Source organism: Oryzias latipes, chromosome 17, assembly GCF_002234675.1.
Source record: "Oryzias latipes chromosome 17, ASM223467v1".
Lineage (NCBI taxonomy): Eukaryota > Metazoa > Chordata > Actinopteri > Beloniformes > Adrianichthyidae > Oryzias > Oryzias latipes.
Genome location: NC_019875.2, coordinates 23,941,570 through 23,960,277, shown reverse-complemented (window position 1 = coordinate 23,960,277; position 18,708 = coordinate 23,941,570). Strand labels below are relative to the sequence as shown.

At 41.8% G+C, this 18,708-nt stretch overlaps 1 protein-coding gene and 1 long non-coding RNA gene across 2 annotated transcripts in view; one reads left to right on the top strand and one right to left on the bottom strand.

The window, feature by feature from the left end:
* LOC101173336 (glypican-1) overlaps positions 1–18,708 on the top strand; it is a 72,876-nt gene that overhangs the window by 34,904 nt on the left and 19,264 nt on the right. The window contains exon 3 of the mRNA XM_004079229.4: positions 5,036–5,194. Coding sequence (XP_004079277.1) covers positions 5,036–5,194 — 159 coding nt within the window. The remainder of the gene's footprint in view (positions 1–5,035; positions 5,195–18,708) is intronic.
* Positions 15,459–15,773, bottom strand: LOC111949020. The gene is made up of 2 exons (XR_002875042.1): positions 15,729–15,773; positions 15,459–15,646 (listed from the first exon to the last, which is right to left on the bottom strand). It is a non-coding gene; the product is annotated as an uncharacterized LOC111949020 (long non-coding RNA).

Here is an 18,708-nt window from a genome sequence, read left to right as displayed (position 1 = left end):
CCTACTTCATCACAGTCTGCATGACCTTATTCTGCCTTTCCATATTGCTGTTTAATAGGAGTCTTCCTCCCTGGTGAACAATGATAAGCTAATAGTTGGGGAATTTAACAGCAATGACTTTATAAAAGAAAGATGAAAAATGACAAAAAGCAATGAAGAAATGTTGCAGGATGGAGAGAAACAGTTAGGTCAATTTGCTTTCATGGTTAAATAATTAGTTGGAAGCTATCACGTTTTTTTTTTCATGTGGGTAATTTTAAAAGATGCCGAATTAGTGTCTCTCCAATGTTTTTACGGATTGGTGATGCTGAAATAGTTGTTCAAGTCTTTCTCTGTCACTTTAGCTTTGCAGGATTTCAGAATTCAACACTAAATAATAGTTTTTATTTTTGTTTTCTATTTGTCCTTTTACTTAAAATCTGTTAAACAAATTAAAGAAGGTTGCGCTGTACTGTGACCCTGAAGTGGAAATCATACTAACAAATCACTCAACGCAAAAACATATTAAAAATTGAACAATAAATAATAATAAAACGTGACATTTTTGAAACAAAAACAACATTCTGGAAACCAAAACATATTTACAAAAAAATGGAACGTTTTGGAATTTAAAAGTCATTTTTCGAATGCAAAATGAAATGTTAAAAAATGAAGCACAATGAGAAAACAGAAAAGGTAGCTACTATGGGACATCCCTGATTGGATGATGATGTTTGATTTTTGACATTTTTTTAAATGCATCTTTAAGGTCCACATACTAATAAAAGTTTTATTGTCAGTGCAGGGCATATCCAGTATCACTAAATGCCAAATAATTTTTGGTTCAAATGATGCACAAACGTAACCATTCAATCAAAAATGTCATAGTACCTACCTTTTCTGGTTTCTGGAAGAAGAACTGAAAAAAGAAGAAACCGGAAAAGGTACGTACTACGGGAGATCGCTGATTGGATGATGACGTTTGTCCATCGTTACAATTACAATTTATCTGGCATAAAGTCAAACTGGAAATGCCTGTATTATTCCTAAAACTTTTATTAGAATGCAGATAAGACATATTTAAAAAAACTCAAACCTCAAAAATCAAACCTTTTATAGTTTCTTATTGTGTTTTGTTTTTTAACATTTCATTTTGATATTGTTTTTGTTTTTTTGCTGCACAGTGGCACAGTGGTTAGCACTCTTGCCTCACAGCAAGAAGGCCCCTGGTTCAAATCCCGGCTGGGGGGACCTGAAACATAATATCAATGGGGGACCTTTCTGTGTCGAGCATGTTTTCCCCGTGCATGCTTGGGTTTTCTCCGGGGACTCCCACTTCCTCCCACCGTCCAAAAACATGCTTCATAGGTCAATTGGCAACTCTAAATTGAGAGAGCGTGTAATAGTGAGAGTGAATGTATGTGTGATACGTGGCCCTGCAACAGACTGGCGACCTGTCCAGGGTGTCTCCTGCCTTCGCCCACAAGTGGCCAGGATAGGCTCCAGCAGCCCCGTGACCCCGAAAAGGACAAAACGGAAGAAGAGATGAATGAATTTTGATTTTTTGAAAATTACTTTTGTTCTATTTTCGTTAAATTTAATTTTTTGCAATTGTGTTTTGGAATCTGGAATTTTAATTTGATTTCTGAAATGTAATACTTTTTTTTATAAATCACTTGTTTTGCTTTTTTATTTGTCGTTGTAATCTTTACTATGAGTTTTGCCTTGAGTGATTTGTTGCTGAGATTTGCACTTTAGGGTCAACATAGGAAAGAGGGATGTAACAATTAATTTTATGATTCAATTCAATTAGAATCAATTTGATAATTGTGGTTGCCAATTGATTTTATTTTAGATTTTGGGGTATTGTGAACGCTCCTGATTCGATGTTTAACCCCAGGAATAAAAATGGATTTATAAATTAATCGATTAATTGTTACACCCCTGATAGTAACCCAATGTTCTTAGTTCAGGTGCTATGGGTAATGCTATTACAAATAGAGTGGGTCTCTCCCTCAATAGGAAAAAAAAAAAGATGCAAACCATTTGTAGCTTGCAAAGTCAAACAGAATAGGCTGCCTTATTTGTAACTCTGATTCTTTGACTGACTTTTTACCAAACTTTTACTTTGAGTTTCATGATCTAGAAGATTTGTATTCTAGGAATGTGTAAAATCCAGGTTTTGTAGAACTGCTCTTCAAAGCCTTGTTGCAGCAACAGCAGGGAGGACTGTGTAGTAAAATATTAAATATAAAAAATAAAAAAAAACATACATATATATGTAGCCAAGCAAACAGCAAGAAATACACTGAGCATTTTTTTAAATCAGTCGTCTTTTAACATCTGTTTTCTTCTTCTGCTTTTTTCACATCTGATGCCTGGATCTTCTTCTCACTTTTCTTTTTCACACTCACAAATCATTGATTTTCCAAGGTTAAAATTCTCTGTCATGATGTGGAGGTGTGAGTCACATCATTACCAGTGAGAAGGTGCTGAGAGATGCTCAATTACACCTTCTCTGATTTGGTCGCTGTTCTCCAGCTTGGTGTATGTACAGTGGAATTGCCTTTAACTGTGTCACTTCAGTATCAAGCTGGATGAGGCACTTAAAAGATAATTAAGGAAACTTGGCTGACACATCATCAGAGAAGTACTTGGCTTTTTGTCACAAAGACACTCGCGGTAAGATACAGTTGTGATTGAGGAGAGAGTGAGTGGGTGGGTGTACATACTAATTCAGTTGTGCAACAACTAGACTAAATGAAAGTAAATTTGCTGCTTGTAATATCTCTTATGTGTCATCACCTTCTGCTTGCAGTTTTGCCTCAACTATAATTGCACCCTTATAGGCATAATCCAGCACCTATAGACATTCATGAATTAGTATATGTTTTTCTGTAGATTTCTTTTAATTGATACACACTATATTTGCACAAGACTTTATTTCTGTTCATTCAGCACAAAAGCACTGCTTAATAAAAACTGGACTTTTGACCCATAACTGCCCTATTTTGCATGAACTTAATATCATTATTTACTCCCTGAAGTTACCTTCATACAGAGCTGAAAAAATAAATAAAATACAAATAAATCTTCTATGGATCTGGAGCACCTTGTCTTTAAGACTTTACTTTAGTAAAGTAGTAGTAAAGCAGTTTGCTTTAGTTGTTAATTATAAATTCCTTTCTTTCTCCACAAACTATATCTGTTTCTGATCGTTTTACCATGGCCTACTTGTCTCAGGGCAGCCTTCATTTTGACACTATCCAGATAAAAGATATGATTTTTTTAGAAAATGTTAACATCTTTTTTAATATCCAATTCTTAAGTACAACAAAAAACAGGACATACCAGGGTATGAAAACTTCATAGAAAGAAAAAGGCCTTCTTGTTGCTACAATCATTACTGGTGACCACTAATCACTTGTTGGATCATATGTTTGTGTCAAGTTTCATCTTGTTGTGTTTAGTTATAAAAAAAAAGTTTTTTTTGTTTTGTTTGTCTTGAAAAACCCAAAGAGATTCTAAAATATTTCATCCACACATGAATCCACACCTTTAGTGTCCACATAGGTTGAAGGCACTTGCCGTTTCAAAGGCTGCAAACATTCTATTTTCTGCTCCCTCAATATCTGTTGGTTTTGACGTTTTTCATTCCTTGCTTTTCATGTGACTTTGTGATGTATATTTTTAGAATAAGTAAGACAAAAGCTTTGTAATGTTCTGATGAGAAACATTCTTTCTGTTAAAAACAGAATAATCAAAAGCTAAAATATATATATTTTTTATTATTGTATTAAAGTGGTACCCGATGTAGAAAGGTAATTTTCTATTTTAATTATTACTAGATTGTTTTTTATGGCAGTATATTAAATAAAACAAAATGATAAACTGAAAGAAAAAAACGGATTTAATTTTTTTTTACCGTAAGCATTTTATTTTATTAAAAATGTTTTAAGTCGATTTGCTCTGAATTCAAGTACAGTTTGACAGTGAATTAGAGTAAGTGAATTTTCTTTAAATTCTATTTACCTAAAACTTGTTTAGTTTGTTTTATTTAGTTTATTTAATTCCTAAGTTAAAAGAAGAATAAAAAAAATAAAATGAATCAACTGACTCAACACCCCATACAAATGAATTAAACAGCAGAAATAATTAATTGTTTTTTTTTACTATGAATTTACAGCATCAACTCTCAATTATGAAAAAGAAACCTTTACTACTCAATTCTACACACGAACTGTGACAGGTTGTCAGTTCAATTACAAGTTTCACATGGCCGATGTTATAGATTTTTTAAATTAAATTAATTAAATTACATCTGTACTGATCGGTTCTTTGAAATTTTCCTCAGTCTCTTGTATAATTTGTGAGTTTTTTTCTAATTTTAAAATAATTTTTTAACCAAAGAAGAAAAACTAACTGCTGCTTAAATTGTATTCGGGAACTACTTGAACGTTTGCATTTTTCTTTCGTAAAAAAAATTTAAGATAATTCAATGATTGTTCTTTGCAGTTTTTTTTTCGGAAATACAGTACATGAACATAAAAGGCTTGTCGAAAAATATATCACAAAGTAGACATAGTCAGTTTAGGCTGATTTTATTTATGTTTTATTCAAAGTAATAGTTGCTCCTCAACTGGACATGCACATATAATTTAAAATAATTTGAGATATTTTAATAAAAGGATGCTTTTAGAAATTAGTTCCCAGGAGTACTCATTAAAAGTATAGTGGTTCTGATACCATTTTTTTCTCGCACTGCTGCTCCCATTGCCACAGGGTTCATCATGTTGTGAAGTCATGCTGGAAAAACGCATCCACTCCTGGCCTCGAGGTTCAAGGCCGTAAAACAGAATCAATGGAGCTACTTCATTCCTGTCATGTTCAACGCCATATGTATTTCTTGGAGCAGCTACTCAACAGCCATAAATCTCTCTTTTTGTGTTGAGTGATGATTGGAAGGCTAAACCCCTTCAGTCCTAATTTTTTTATGTTTCCTTTCAACACCTCTGCATACTTTCTTCTCATCTGCCTCCACCTGTCTCTTTGCCAGGAGAGCACCTGCGCATCTGTCCTCAGGGTTACACCTGCTGCACTGTTGAAATGGAGGGAAGCCTGGCATCAATGAGCTGTAAGGAGATGGAGGGGTTACTCAAAGATGCTGGTCGCGCTGTGCAAACCTCACTCACTGGACAGCACAAAGCCTTTGATGGTGAGTTTTACATTACTAAGAGGATGATACGGGGAATAAATTAGGTAGTTACTTTCAGAAGAAAAGCTTAGCATGCCTGCATATCATGAAACACGAAATCATACATTTATCCACAGCGATGAAAATATGTTAGCCGTTTTTCTTAACTTCGAAGCTTCAAAAAGGATATACTTTTCTGTGACTGCTTGTGGTTTTAAATGTGGTCCTTAGGGGTGTAACGATGAATTGATTTAATCAATTAATCGATCCAGTCAGATCGATCTGTCTGAGGCAAGTTGTCAATCAAATTGATCTGTACCATTATTAAATTGATCACATCAAATATCAAAATCACATCAATATTGGGAAATACCATTTGGCTTGAGGAACAGTAAGTACCATCACAGCGGACAAAACACTTATAAGCAAAGAACACGCTGCAAAAAATGATCAAGCCATCCTTATAGTCCAATGTGTTGAAACACTGAATTTAGCAAAGACGTGACCATGCAATGTGTTAGAATATTTTAATGATGTTACATTTGTATTATTTTTATGAGGAAAAACAACAGTGGAATGAACTAACAAGTGAATGGATTTACCATTAATTCTTGTTACTTGTACACATATTTAATTTACACTTGATCATCTTGCAAGAAATACAAGGAATCTGGAGAAGTTCACCTGCACTGTTCAGTACCCAGGGATTTATCTCTGAGTCACACTAGTTGAATTTTTGGCTAAAGATTTCCTGGATCGATTTTGGGTCAGTGAATTGGGTAGTTCTAAATGAACCAATATTGACAATGAAGCACTTTGTGGTAATTTTTATAGGTAAAATGCTATTTAAATAAAGTTTGACTTGATTTGATAAATTTTATAAGCAATGACAAATTATGGTATGATATGAATCACTGTTAATATGAATCATTACCCCCCCTAGAATTTCTAAAACATTAAAATGATCCTGTTTGTACAGATTTTAATTTAAGATTTAACTTCTTTATGTGCCTAAATCCTTAAACCTGTCTACATCCTATCAAAAACTGGATAACTGGGATCAGATATATGCAACCTGACTTATCAGTTGAAAGTCCTGGTCTACATGTTGTAGTTTATTATCTGATTTATTTCAAAGAACGTCCATGTATAACGATACATACATACTTAAAAACTTGTTTCAAAACCCCTGCTGATCTGTTCTTAATAAATGCAATGGCTCAGACAGTGGTAGCACTGGTTTTGCAGAGGTGGGAAAAATATTTCTACACAAAGATATCACATTGGGGGGTTGTGTTTAGGCCTGGAGAGGGGTCTCTTTTTTTAATTTTCATTCTTAGTTTTTATATTATTTATTTTTATTTGTTTTAGTGTAAAGCACTTTGTGTTATGTTTTTATAGGAAGAGTGCTTTATAAATAAAGTTTGATTTGATTTGATTATTGTTGCTGTACGTTACCTCTACAGGTAGATAAGTGAAATCTACATGTATTAATCTCAATCCTCATAAATGGAAATTTGCCATTGTCAGCTACTAGACATTTTATTATCCTGTTGACGTATTACTTGACAAATCTGATAAATGAAGAAATCATAACGATTTGAATAACTTGTGTCTCTGTAAACTGATTCATTGATGTATAGTCATACCACAAGTAATGGACACAAGCTGCCATAGGAACTCTGAAAAAGAACCCAAGTAGGAAACAGGTCTCACCTTTTAACCCACATGTCTCGGACCATCTATTATCAGGCATCTAGTGTCTGATAAAAAATACTACACCCTACCACACCCCGTCCTCTCCAATCTGTGTTAACTCATGTTCATGTGGCCCTGTGGTTCAGGGATCTTTTTGACAATTCTGACATATATGGTACGGTATGTCAGCTTTACAAGAAAAAAGTTACTCAATATATTGGCTTTAGACCATTGCGAATTTAGCCTATTTACATTTTAAAGAAACATGTCTTTGTCTCAATGCGTTAAATGTGAGAAAGGGACTTTTTGTGTTTAGTGGAGCACTAAGGCAATTATTTGTGTCTAATGACTTGCGCCAGTTAATAGAAGGTTATCTCTGTGCTCCTCTTCTTCCCTTTTCAGCCAACTCATGACAATAGATCTGTCAGCTGAGGCTCTGAGGCTGGCTAGTTAGCCTGACCTTTTCAGATCCCAGTGATTAGTGAGGGAGACTTGTTTGCTTTTCTTCCGTTTTTTTGTGTCCTTTTCTTTCTCATGGCCTCTCCTTTTAACTCTGGTCACTATTGCTGAGCCAAAGAGTTACAGTCAGTAGCACACACACCCAAACACACTGTGTGCAAAACTGTAGCCTAAGAATCAGATCATTTTTCTTTAGATGTATGCCATCTTATGGTTCCTGAACTCTTCTATTCAGTAGAGAAGCATTTAATTTATCACAGCTGGGCGATCAAATAACATTGAAATGAAAAACACGGATATTTAAACAGCACTCAAATCCAAACTCTGAAAGTTTGTAATTTACTTTAAAAAATCCAAAACAAATGACATAAAAAGCAAGTGACTTATGATTACATTATTCAGAACTTGTTTCTGCAATGACGCCTCAGATTTGTTTTTATAAACCAGCTGTTGCTTTGAATAAAAATAAATAATTAAATAAACTCAACTGGAATGCTTTTTATTTTAGTCAACAAATCCGTTTCACAACTTTCTCTCATCTTTTATTTTTTTTATTTTTTTTTACAGTATCGTGTCATACCTTAGCAAATATTAGATGGGAATTGCATTCCTGACAGAAATGACATGATGTGATTCAGAGTCTAAAACCTTTTGCATCCCTTAAGAGTGCTGACCAATAGAGGGATGTTAAATGGACCATGATATGCCATGTGGCAAGCAAATTGGCTGCAACTCCTATGCTCACTAAAGACAGTGCTTTATTTCCTGCTGTTTGAAGGTAAAAATGGACACTTTTAATACTTAAAAATAAAAGTACTTCAAATAAAAAGTCATTTACGGTATGTGTTGAAGAGCTGGTGTGAATACATTTCCAACCAGCCAAGCTTAAAAAAATGTTTGTTCATTTAGCCACAGGACCGTGAAGTGACATTTTACCATGTTTCCAGTCCCTGCACATCTGGATGTATTTAGCTGGGTGTGGGCTAACTAGTGCCATGTGACTAAGTGCAGGGTGTTACTGTTCCAACCCAGTAAGGCCAGGCCTTTTAGAATCCAGGAACTGTGGAAGAAGTCCCAACCAAGCCACAGATTAGAGGACTAGCATTCTCTCATAAAGCTGGCTATGGGCCTGAGAGTGTGCATGCTGTATGTGCATGAACCACCAAATGTGTGTTTATCTGTACATGTAAATGTGTAATTTAGCATGTCTTATTATGTCATGTGAATGACTCAACAGTATTTTTCTGTGTTTTCTGAATGTGTGTAATTTAGACAGTGAAATAAATAGCAAATACTGTCAGGTTAAGCTAATTTAACCCTAAAACGAATCTAAAAAGGGAAAATGGTTACAGATACAGTGGAGAAGAAAAGGTCAAGGAGGACACAAAGAGTGATGGCACCAAATGGGACTGCTTTTCCCAGCCAGGTGCGAGACAGACAAAAGCTCTAAATCTGACAGGTCTGGATTTTTGCCCAGAGTTCCAAAGGTGACTTCTGAAAATGTGATTTAAAGCCCATGTTTTATAAAACAAATTAAATCAGCATATGCTGCAGCCTCTTTTCTCCACATGCTCATTTCCCCCAAAAGGAAACGATGGGTGTCAACATTATACAGTAAGTTCTTTTTGTCTCCCTGTAGATACAATAAAACCAGAGAGATTTACAGATTTAAAGATTTAGTTGTCATGAACTCATCGTTAACTCTAAGCCATAAGTTATGAGCTATGATAGCGGGAGGCTCAATATTCAGATACAAAAATGACTGCAGTTTTGATAACCTAATATAACTTGACCAAAACAAAAAAGCTCCAAAACTCAAAAAAACAATAAAGATTTAGTATTTCATTAGAGAACATAGTTGAACCAGCAACGGGAAATAAACCAAAACTAGGTATAAAATTTTAAAACAGAACAGAGCTGAACATGAATAATGAAAACAGAGAAGGATGCCTTAAATCCAGTTTTCCTAGAGAGAAAAAAAACTATATCAAGTAGAATCAGCTTTTTGACTGGGTCCTCACATTGTGACGTAACAACGTGAGGAACAGCGCCTGCACCATCCCCAGGCTAACACACACTTTGTCCTCGGAGCTAGCGATGATCAGCAAACGCCTTCCTTTCAAATGCACTAAATGCAGTTTCATCTTTGTAAAAGTTTGGATGTTGTTTGTTTTAGTGGGAAAAATGCAGACTCTAGGTCAGGGGTGGGCAATTATTTTAACTCGCGGGCCACATTGGGTTCTAAAATTCGATAGAAGGGCCGGACCACAAGCAGATGCGTGGAGTGGGAATGATATAACACGGAACGTAGATGAAAACACTTGGATTGAAAATTATTGTCACGATGCGTGGTGGCTCGAGAGCCGGTAGGACCCAGATGCAGAGGCGGAGGCACACGGTTCAAGGACAAGGGGGTTTAATAACAAACAAACAAAAGGCGCTGCCGAGCAGGATCACAAAGAAAACAAAACTTACTGTGGCGTGGCTAGCGACATGGAACGTGAGCGTGACTAGAAACATGGAGACATGAACACCATGACAAAGGGTAATGGACCAGCACAGGAGGAAGGCAGAGACAAGACTTAAATACAGACAGGGCAGACAAGACACAGGTGAAAACGATCAGGGCAGATGGGGACCAAAGGAAGTAAAACTCAAGAAACAAGACAAGACCGAAAACCTTTCAAAAATAAAACAGGAAACAGAACCAAACAAGACAGAACAAGAACCAAGACGAAAAACAAGACACAACAAACTCAAAACATGACAGTACCCCCCCCCCTCAAGGAACCGCTCTGAGGTTCCAAAAGTCAACTAAGGGGGGGCCCCGGAGGACAAACCTCGACGGGCATAAGAGTCGAAAGAGTCCGGAGGACGGCCGGTGGGTCCGCGCCGGCCGGCGAGGCAGGTCCGGAGGACGGCTGGGGGGCCGAGTGGTCCGACGAGGCAGGTCCGGAGGACGGCCGGGGGTCTGAGCGGTCCGGCGAGGCAGGTCCGGAGGACAGCCGGGGGGCCGAGCGGTCCGGCGAGGCAGGTCCGGAGGACGGCCGAGCGGTCCGGCGAGGCAGATCCGGCGAGGAGCCAGGCGTGGAGTCCGGCGTGGAGTCGTCTGGCGTGGAGTCGTCTGGCGTGGAGTCTGGCATGGAGTCGGGCATGGAGTCGGGCATGGAGTTGGGCCAGCAGTCGAGCTCTGGCGGGTGGGGGCAGGAGTCGAGCTCTGGTGGGTCGGGCGTGGAGCTGACTGGAGGGTCAGGCATGCCCTTGGAAGCGGGGACCGGTCGGGGTTCAGGCGGCACCCCCCTGGGAGCCGGAACGGGTCGGGGTTCAGGCGGCACCCCCCTGGGATCCGGGACGGGTCGGGGCGCAGGCGGCACCCCCCTGGGAGCCGGGACGGGTCGGGGTGCGTCCGGGATCACCACTGGACGGGGCTGTGGTGCGTCCGGGACCACCACTGGACGTGACTGTGATGCGTCCGGGACCACCACTGGACGTGGTTGTGGTGCATCCGGGACCACCACTGGGCGTGGCTGTAGGGGACGGCGGGGACGACGGCGACGAGGAACCCCCCCTTCATGGCGAGACGGCTCCCAGAATAGTCCGGGCGGCTCCCACCCCAGGGAGATGATGCAAACTGGGCCTGATCAAAAACCCAATAAGTCCGAGTCCTTTCTGCTTCCTGGCAGTAGGCCTCAAGCAGCATCATGTCCCGCTCCGCTGGGTCCAGAAAAAATGGCTGGTCCATTCTGTCACGAGGCGGGGTGGCTCGAGAGCCAGTAGGACCCAGATGCAGAGGCGGAGGCACATGGTTCAAGGACAAGGGGGTTTAATAACAAAAAGCGCTGCAGAGCAGGTTTACAAAACAAACAAAACTAGCTTTGTCATGGTGTTTGTGTCATCCTGTCTTCATGCCTTGTTTCATGTTTCAAGCCACGTCAAAGTAAGTTTTGTTTGTTTTGTAAACCTGCTCTGCAGCGCTTTTGGTTATTAAACCCCCTTGTCCTTGAACCGCGTGCCTCCACCTCTGCATCTGGGTCCTACCGGCTCTCGAGCCACCCCGCATCGTGACAATTATATTCGAAAACAAAAACTTTTGTTTACATTTTAGACCTTTTTTTTTTATTGTGAAGCCCTTTGGTACCTTCAAGGAGTTGTAAAGTGCTGTATGAATAAAGTTTCATTCATTCATGATCCTTTTAAAAAAATAAATAACATTATTTATGAAATAAAGCTGCCATGACCAAATAACACAATGATTTTGAAAGAAAGAAATTCAGAAAAAATATACTGATAAATAAAAAAAAAAACACAAAAAAAAACAATAAATAGTTGATCCCCTCCCGTCATAATCCTAATTACGATTTAGGGCTGCAGCTCCTCACGTCTCACAGTTTGCGCAGCTGCGCTGTGTCCTGCATGTCTGTTTCTCATCCAGTAATATTGAAAAAAGCTAATTTCTATGTCTTCTGCTGCAGCTAATAGTATATCTGCGTTACCTTTTCAACAGTACAGAGTCCCTCGTTTATTGCAGGAGTTATGTTCTAAAAAAACCGTGATCGGTGAAATCCATGGAGAATAATGATTACAGAAGTGTATGGCAGTAAAACTCCTCACTTTTCTCACACAGACATGAACATTTTCACCCTTTTCTCTTGTTTAAATTCTCAAACCTTCATAGAAATTAGGTCCAGGATCTTAGAAGGAAAATAAAGACCTGATCGATCACAGATTTCTGATCTGAAGAGCTCCGCGTTTCTGTACAGGAGACACGGAACGAACTGACGAGATTGATTGACAGGGTCTCCAGCCAATCAGGACACAGAACAGGGTGCGCTGTTTTAAAAAAGGCAGCATAATCGCTCTGAAAGAATGAGCTGAACTGGGAAAGATGAACTGCTACATAGAAAGGAAAAACTGTCTTCTGTTCTGTTTGACAGAGATTTTAGAGGGTTTCAGGTTGGAGCACAGACTGCAGAAGGCTGGAATAAAATGTCACGTCTTGATCGTGTGGCCAGATTAAAAAAAACAAAACAAAAAAAAAACAAAACATGGGTATTTGATATTATTCAGTGGGCTGGACCAAACATGGAGGCGGGCCGGATCCAGCCCGCGGGCCGCAGTTTGCCCACCCCTGCTCTGGGTTGATGTCATGAAATGGGCGGCACCCACAAGGAGGGAAAGCCAGTGCCTCAGAGATTAAGTCTTCTTACGTCCGGTTAGGAAAATGAGCTTAGGAAAAACAATTGAATTACAAGTTTTATGACCTGTATTAACTAAAGTAATTATCCCAAACAACTAAAATTGCTCTCCAAAACATTTTGTGCAATATAAGTTGTCTGGAAACTTGAAAGGCAATTCAGAGGGTACCACTTAAGGCAGGGGTCGGGAACCTTTTTGGCCAAGAGAGCCATAAACGCCACATATTTTAAAATGTAATTTCGAAAGAGCCATACAATAATGTGGTGTCTCTTTCCCACACTGAGGCACGGAGGCTTAACCTCTTTTAGGGTTCTTTATTCTGGTTACTGCAGACCACAACAAACGCCGTACAATTAATTCAGCAACTCTTAATCTCTCCCGCCGAGACGACATGCTTCTCCCAACTTTATATTCCCTCACTGCAGCCTCAAGCCTCCCATTTCCCTTATTTGGCCCATAGCTGAACCCCATTGGTCCAAACTACCTAACAACAGGCTGAGCAACAGAACTGAGGGCCAATCAGATCTCTGCTTGAAGCGTTCAATGAACTCCAGAATTTATAACGCGACCCAACAGCCACCCAGTCCAACTCAGTCCGCGACAATATGTTTAAAACTAAATATACAAATGAATATGTGCATTTGATGTAATTTCAACATTTTTAAAGTACAATAAGTCTGTGGATTCTTTTTAATAACATCGTTATGCTGTTGCTAATAAATGATGAGTATTTCTCGTGGTAGTTTTACTGATGGTCTAGTCTGGTTGATAGGTGGTGAGTTTCTGCTTCATGCAGGCGTTGAGACTTCAAACGTGATCGTAGGTTGGTCTGAATGTTCTGTAGATATGAGAAAGACTGCTCACATGCAGATACGGAGCCAGACACACACTCACACACTGCAGTGAGTGACGGGCAGCGGGTTTTACGTTTTTATAATCCCTGCGCGATTCACCTACTGCCGGTCCCCGCAACCTCCCACCCCCACCCCATTCTTTCTTCCTCACACATCCCGTCCCCGCAACTGCGCGCTCTTTCTCAGAGACGGGAGCGCGCAGTTTTAGGCACGGCAATTCACAGGTTTCCGGGTGGTACAAACTCTGTGAAATAATAGATAATAGTAAAGTGATAATGCTGGCGCAGATTTTTCTCTCCAAGCAACGATACTACTGCGCGCCTCTGGCATCGCATTGCGCCCGAGAAGGACTGGTCTAATGAAAAAAAAAAAAAAAGTATAATTAAAGATTTGTCTGCGAGCCACATGTGACCATCAAAAGAGCCATATATGGCTCGCGAGCCATAGGTTCCCGACCCCTGAGTTAAGGTGTATTAAGCAATTAATGCCTACAGAAGTAATACTTTTCATGGATTTACCGATTGGCATCATAAACCTGAACTCCACAAATTCTTATTACTTGGAGTTGCCACCAGTGACACATTTGATATCTGTATCCCTTTCTAAACAGGGACGTGGGACTGACTTGATGAACTCCTCCTCCTTACCACCCACTTTGTCTTTTCTTGCTTTGGGGTCACCTCTGATGATGTCAAGCGAGTTAAGGGAATTTGCTCCCATTGTATGGTTCATGTTATCTGCATACAAATCATGTTGATGGGGATCTACACTACCCTGACCTAATTATACCAAACTCTCAATACAATGTAAGAGGGGTGGGAGGATGAAAACACATTGACATATCAAGAAAGTATGTTTTAGAGTAAAAAATATTGGTACTAACTATTTTTATTGAATAAAAAATTGGTAAAAAAAAGAAAGAATGGAGATAGTGATATTTAGGAGTGGAGTAAGCTTGGATAGAAAGAACCAAGACAGACAATAGTGTGAAAAAGAGAACCATCTGGATAGAAAAGGAAGAAAGAGACAAGCGTAAATTGTCTGTAATAGCGGCCAGAGATTGGGAGAATTAAAGAAAGTAGATCACAGCCTTGTCCAAGAACCTGTTGTTAAAAGGCATGCATTGTGTAATGTGTTGGCTTGCTTATCAAAAAGGACAGTTGGATAGCATATATAATCTTTTTAAGGGTTTGGCAGTGTTTGTACATGTGCAAAAGTGTTATCAATGAAGACTCAGTCTGACTCAACAACGTAATGGCTCCCAGATCAGCATTTGTACACATTTACAGCATTTTTCTTCTTTTCTGTATGTGCTGTGGTTATTTACTTATCTATTTATATATATATATAAACTGTCAATGGGGAGGATAAACAATAAGTTAGTCTGACTCTAGAAAAAAGAAAAACTCCACAGAATTGGTGCCCCAACAGCCCAGTCTTGTGAAATGAACTCTAATGTTTGGTACATGGAAAGTCACTTTACTAAGTGCGAAAGAGCCTGTGCATAAGGCTATGCGGTAGTATTTAAAAAATATTTGGTCCATGTATAATGTGGGCTCTGAAACCCAACTTAGCAGGGGTTAGACTCTCTTCCTCATGGGAGTTTGTGTGGGTTTGCTTATAACCCCCCTTCAGCTAAGCTTAGATGTGTTGATGTTCACCGAGAGGGTCCTGCACCTCCAGGTTTGGGTTGAGTCTCTCACTTAGGTTTTGGATTACTGCCCAAAGTCTTCGGGAGGGATACTATAAAGTGCTCCGTTTGGACACTCGTTGTTCTACTGGAAGACTTCAATGGTCATATGGACAATGACTGGTACATGAAAGGGCTTTATCAGACAAAATGGTCTATGTTATCTGCTTTGTTTTTGGACTTCTGTGCCAGTTACAAACACCATATTCAAGCACAATGATTATCAGTGCATGGGGCACCAGGAGGGCCTGAGGAGAAGGTCAATGATAGACCTAGTAGCTGTCATCTGACCTTTGGCCTTGTGTCTTGGAAACAGGTAAAGAGAAGGTGTCATGATAATGTGGGGGGTGGAACCCAGATGCTGTAACCCAGAACAAGGACAGGTGAGTTTAGAGGTAAGAAGAGTTTTATTGTTTCTCCAGATGTGTAGTTGTTCGTGGCTGGTGGTGACGTGGACGAGCCTGATGGCGTGGCTGGAGGGCTTAATGCGGTTGGCGTAGGCTGTGGTTTCTTGTAGGCTTCTGTGTAGCTGAGAGGATGATCCACGCTGACTTCACTCTTGGGTGGTTGAAGATCCTGAGACAAGGAGCAGAGGTTTAGAGCGAGAACGAAGCATAACATAAAGTTTCTGAGCATGACTTGGACCAGGGCTAGTCACCATAAGGGGTAACGAACTGGCGATGAACTGTGGAGAGGAGTCTCCTTTTAAGCAGCAGCAGCAGATGATGATGAGAGTGGAGTCAGCTGGTGGCAATCAGGCAGAGAAGCAGGCAGAGCTGGGAGGGGGAGGAGTCCGACAGGCAACATGACAGTACCTCCCCCCTAACGACCGCCTCCATGCGGTCCGGGACGCCGATCCGGGTGGGCCCGGTAGAAGTCAGAAATGAGGGAACGGTCCAGAATAAGGGAACGGGAGACCCATGAGCGTTCCTCTGGACCGTAACCCTCCCAGTCCACAAGGAACTGGTGCCCACGACCCCGGCGGCGGATGTCCAAAATCCGACTGACCGTGTACGCAGGAGCGCCATCAATGACCCGGGCGGGTGGAGGGGAAGTGGAAGGCGGGCAAAGCTCGCTGTCGACCACAGGCTTGATCTGGGAGACGTGAAATGATGGATGGATCTTGAGTGCCGCAGGAAGCCGGAGACGGACGCAGGTGGGACTGATGACTTTGTCAATGGCGTAGAGACCTATGAAACGTGGGGCGAGCTTGCGAGAAGTAGCATAAATGGGAATGTTGCGTGATGATAACCAGACCTTCTGTCCTGGGAGGTACGTGGGACCCGCCACCCGGTGACGATTAGCTGCCCGGCAGTTGATCTCCCTGGTGCGGAGCAACGCCTCCCTGGTCTGACGCCAGATCTCCTGGCAACGTTGAAGGTGGTCCTGAACAGAAGGAACAGCGAGGTCCAACTCATGAGACGGAAACAGAGGGGGTGCATAACCCAGTGCGGCCTCAAAAGGGGATAGACCCGTGGCAGAAGAGGGGTGCGTGTTATGGGCGTATTCCACCCAAACCAGGTACTTGGACCAGTCAGAGGAGTTGCGGTCGGCCAGACAGCGTAGCGAGGTCTCCAGCTCCTGATTGGCACGTTCTGCCTGGCCGTTAGACTGGGGGTGATAACCGGAGGTCAGGCTCACAGTGGTCCCCAGGGCACTGCAGAAGGCCTTCCAAACCCGGGAGACGAACTGGGGTCCCCGGTCAGAGACGATGTCAATGGGGAGCCCATGGTGGCGGAAAACCTGCTGCACCAGAATTTCCGTGGTCTCAGTGGCGGTGGGCAACTGAGGTAGGGGAATGAAGTGGACAAACTTAGAAAACCGGTCAATGACAGTAAGGATGACTGTGTTACCCTGAGATGGGGGGAGTCCAGTGACAAAGTCCAGAGCTACGTGAGACCACGGGCGGCAGGGGGTAGACAACGGCTGGAGGAGGCCTGATGGCGGTGAATTGGAGGACTTTGAGCGAGCGCAGGTGGTACAGGCGGCAACATACTCCTTAACATCCTTGGACATGGAGGGCCAGTAAAACCTCTGCCGAAGAAGGTTGAGGGTCCTGGCTACCCCGCCGTGGCAGGCAATGCGAGAGGCGTGGGCCCATGTGATGGCGTCAGACCTGAGGGATTGAGGGACATAGAGAGTACCGTCAGGGGGGTCCGGGTGGTCGGGTTCCTCACCTTGGGCTTGCAGCACTTTGTTTTCAATGTCCCAGGTGATGCTGCCAATGATGCAGGTGGAAGGAATGATGGGAGCTGAGGTTTGGTCCTGGTCATCGGAGCTGTATTTCCGTGAAAGAGCGTCTGGCTTGATATTCCGGCTTCCTGGTCTGTAAGTTATCGAGAAGTTGAAGCGATCAAAGAATAAGCACCAGCGGGCTTGACGGGAATTGAGTCTTTTGGCGGATCGAAGATAAGAGAGATTTTTGTGGTCGGTCCACACTATAAAAGGATGGACCGCACCCTCCAGCCAGTGACGCCATTCGTCGAGAGCAAGTTTTATAGCGAGCAGTTCACGATTTCCCACATCGTAATTGCGTTCAGCGGGAGAAAGTTTCTTTGAGAAAAAGGCGCAGGGCTTTAGCTTGCCAGAGTGTTCTTCGCGCTGGGAGAGAACAGCTCCCACTCCTGAGTCGGATGCGTCCACTTCGACCACGAATTGCCTGGAGGGGTCTGGTTGGATCAATATGGGAGCGGAGACAAAGAGGTTTTTAAGTGTGTCAAAGGCTTTCTGAGCAGCGGGAGTCCACTGGTAGGACCGGGTAGTGGAGGTGAGCTGAGTCAGGGGAGCAGCGATAGCACTGTAGTTTCTTATAAAGCGCCTATAGAAATTGGCAAACCCCAAAAATTGCTGTAGCTTCCTACGAGTGGTAGGTTGTTCCCAACAGGAAACAGCCTCTATTTTAACCGGGTCGGGACGGATGCTGCCGGCTTCGAAGATGTAGCCTAGAAAAGTTATTACAGTGGAGTGGAACTGACATTTCTCTGCCTTAACGAAAAGCTGATTCTGGTATAACCGGTGTAGTACTTGACGAACATGGGCTTGATGTTGATCGGGGTGTTTAGAGTAAATGAGAATGTCGTCAAGATAAACAAAGACGAAACGGTTGATGAAATCCCGTAGAACGTCATTAACTAAGCGTTGAAAAATGGCAGGAGCGTTGGTTAAACCGAATGGCATGACGAGGTATTCATAATGACCGAGAGGGGTCTTGAATGCGGTTTTCCATTCGTCACCCTCTTTGATTCGAACGAGATGGTAAGCGTTACGTAGGTCTAGCTTGGAAAAAATGCGTGCTTCCTGGATAGAGTCAAAAACGGAAGAGATGAGGGGAAGAGAGTATTTGTCTTTTACAGTGATTTGATTAAGCTCACGATAATCAATGCAGGGTCTGAGGGTTTTATCTTTCTTCTCGACAAAGAAGAACCCAGCGCCGACAGGAGAAGATGAGGGACGAATGTGCCCCGAGGAGAGCGCCTCCTGAATATACTTCTCCATCGCTACTTTCTCGGGACCCGAGAGGTTAAACAGTCTTCCCTTAGGAAGTGGCGCACCCTCTAATAAAGTGATAGAGCAGTCGTAGGGACGGTGGGGAGGTAAGGAAGCAGCTTTGGTCTTACTGAAAACCGAGCGAAGATCGT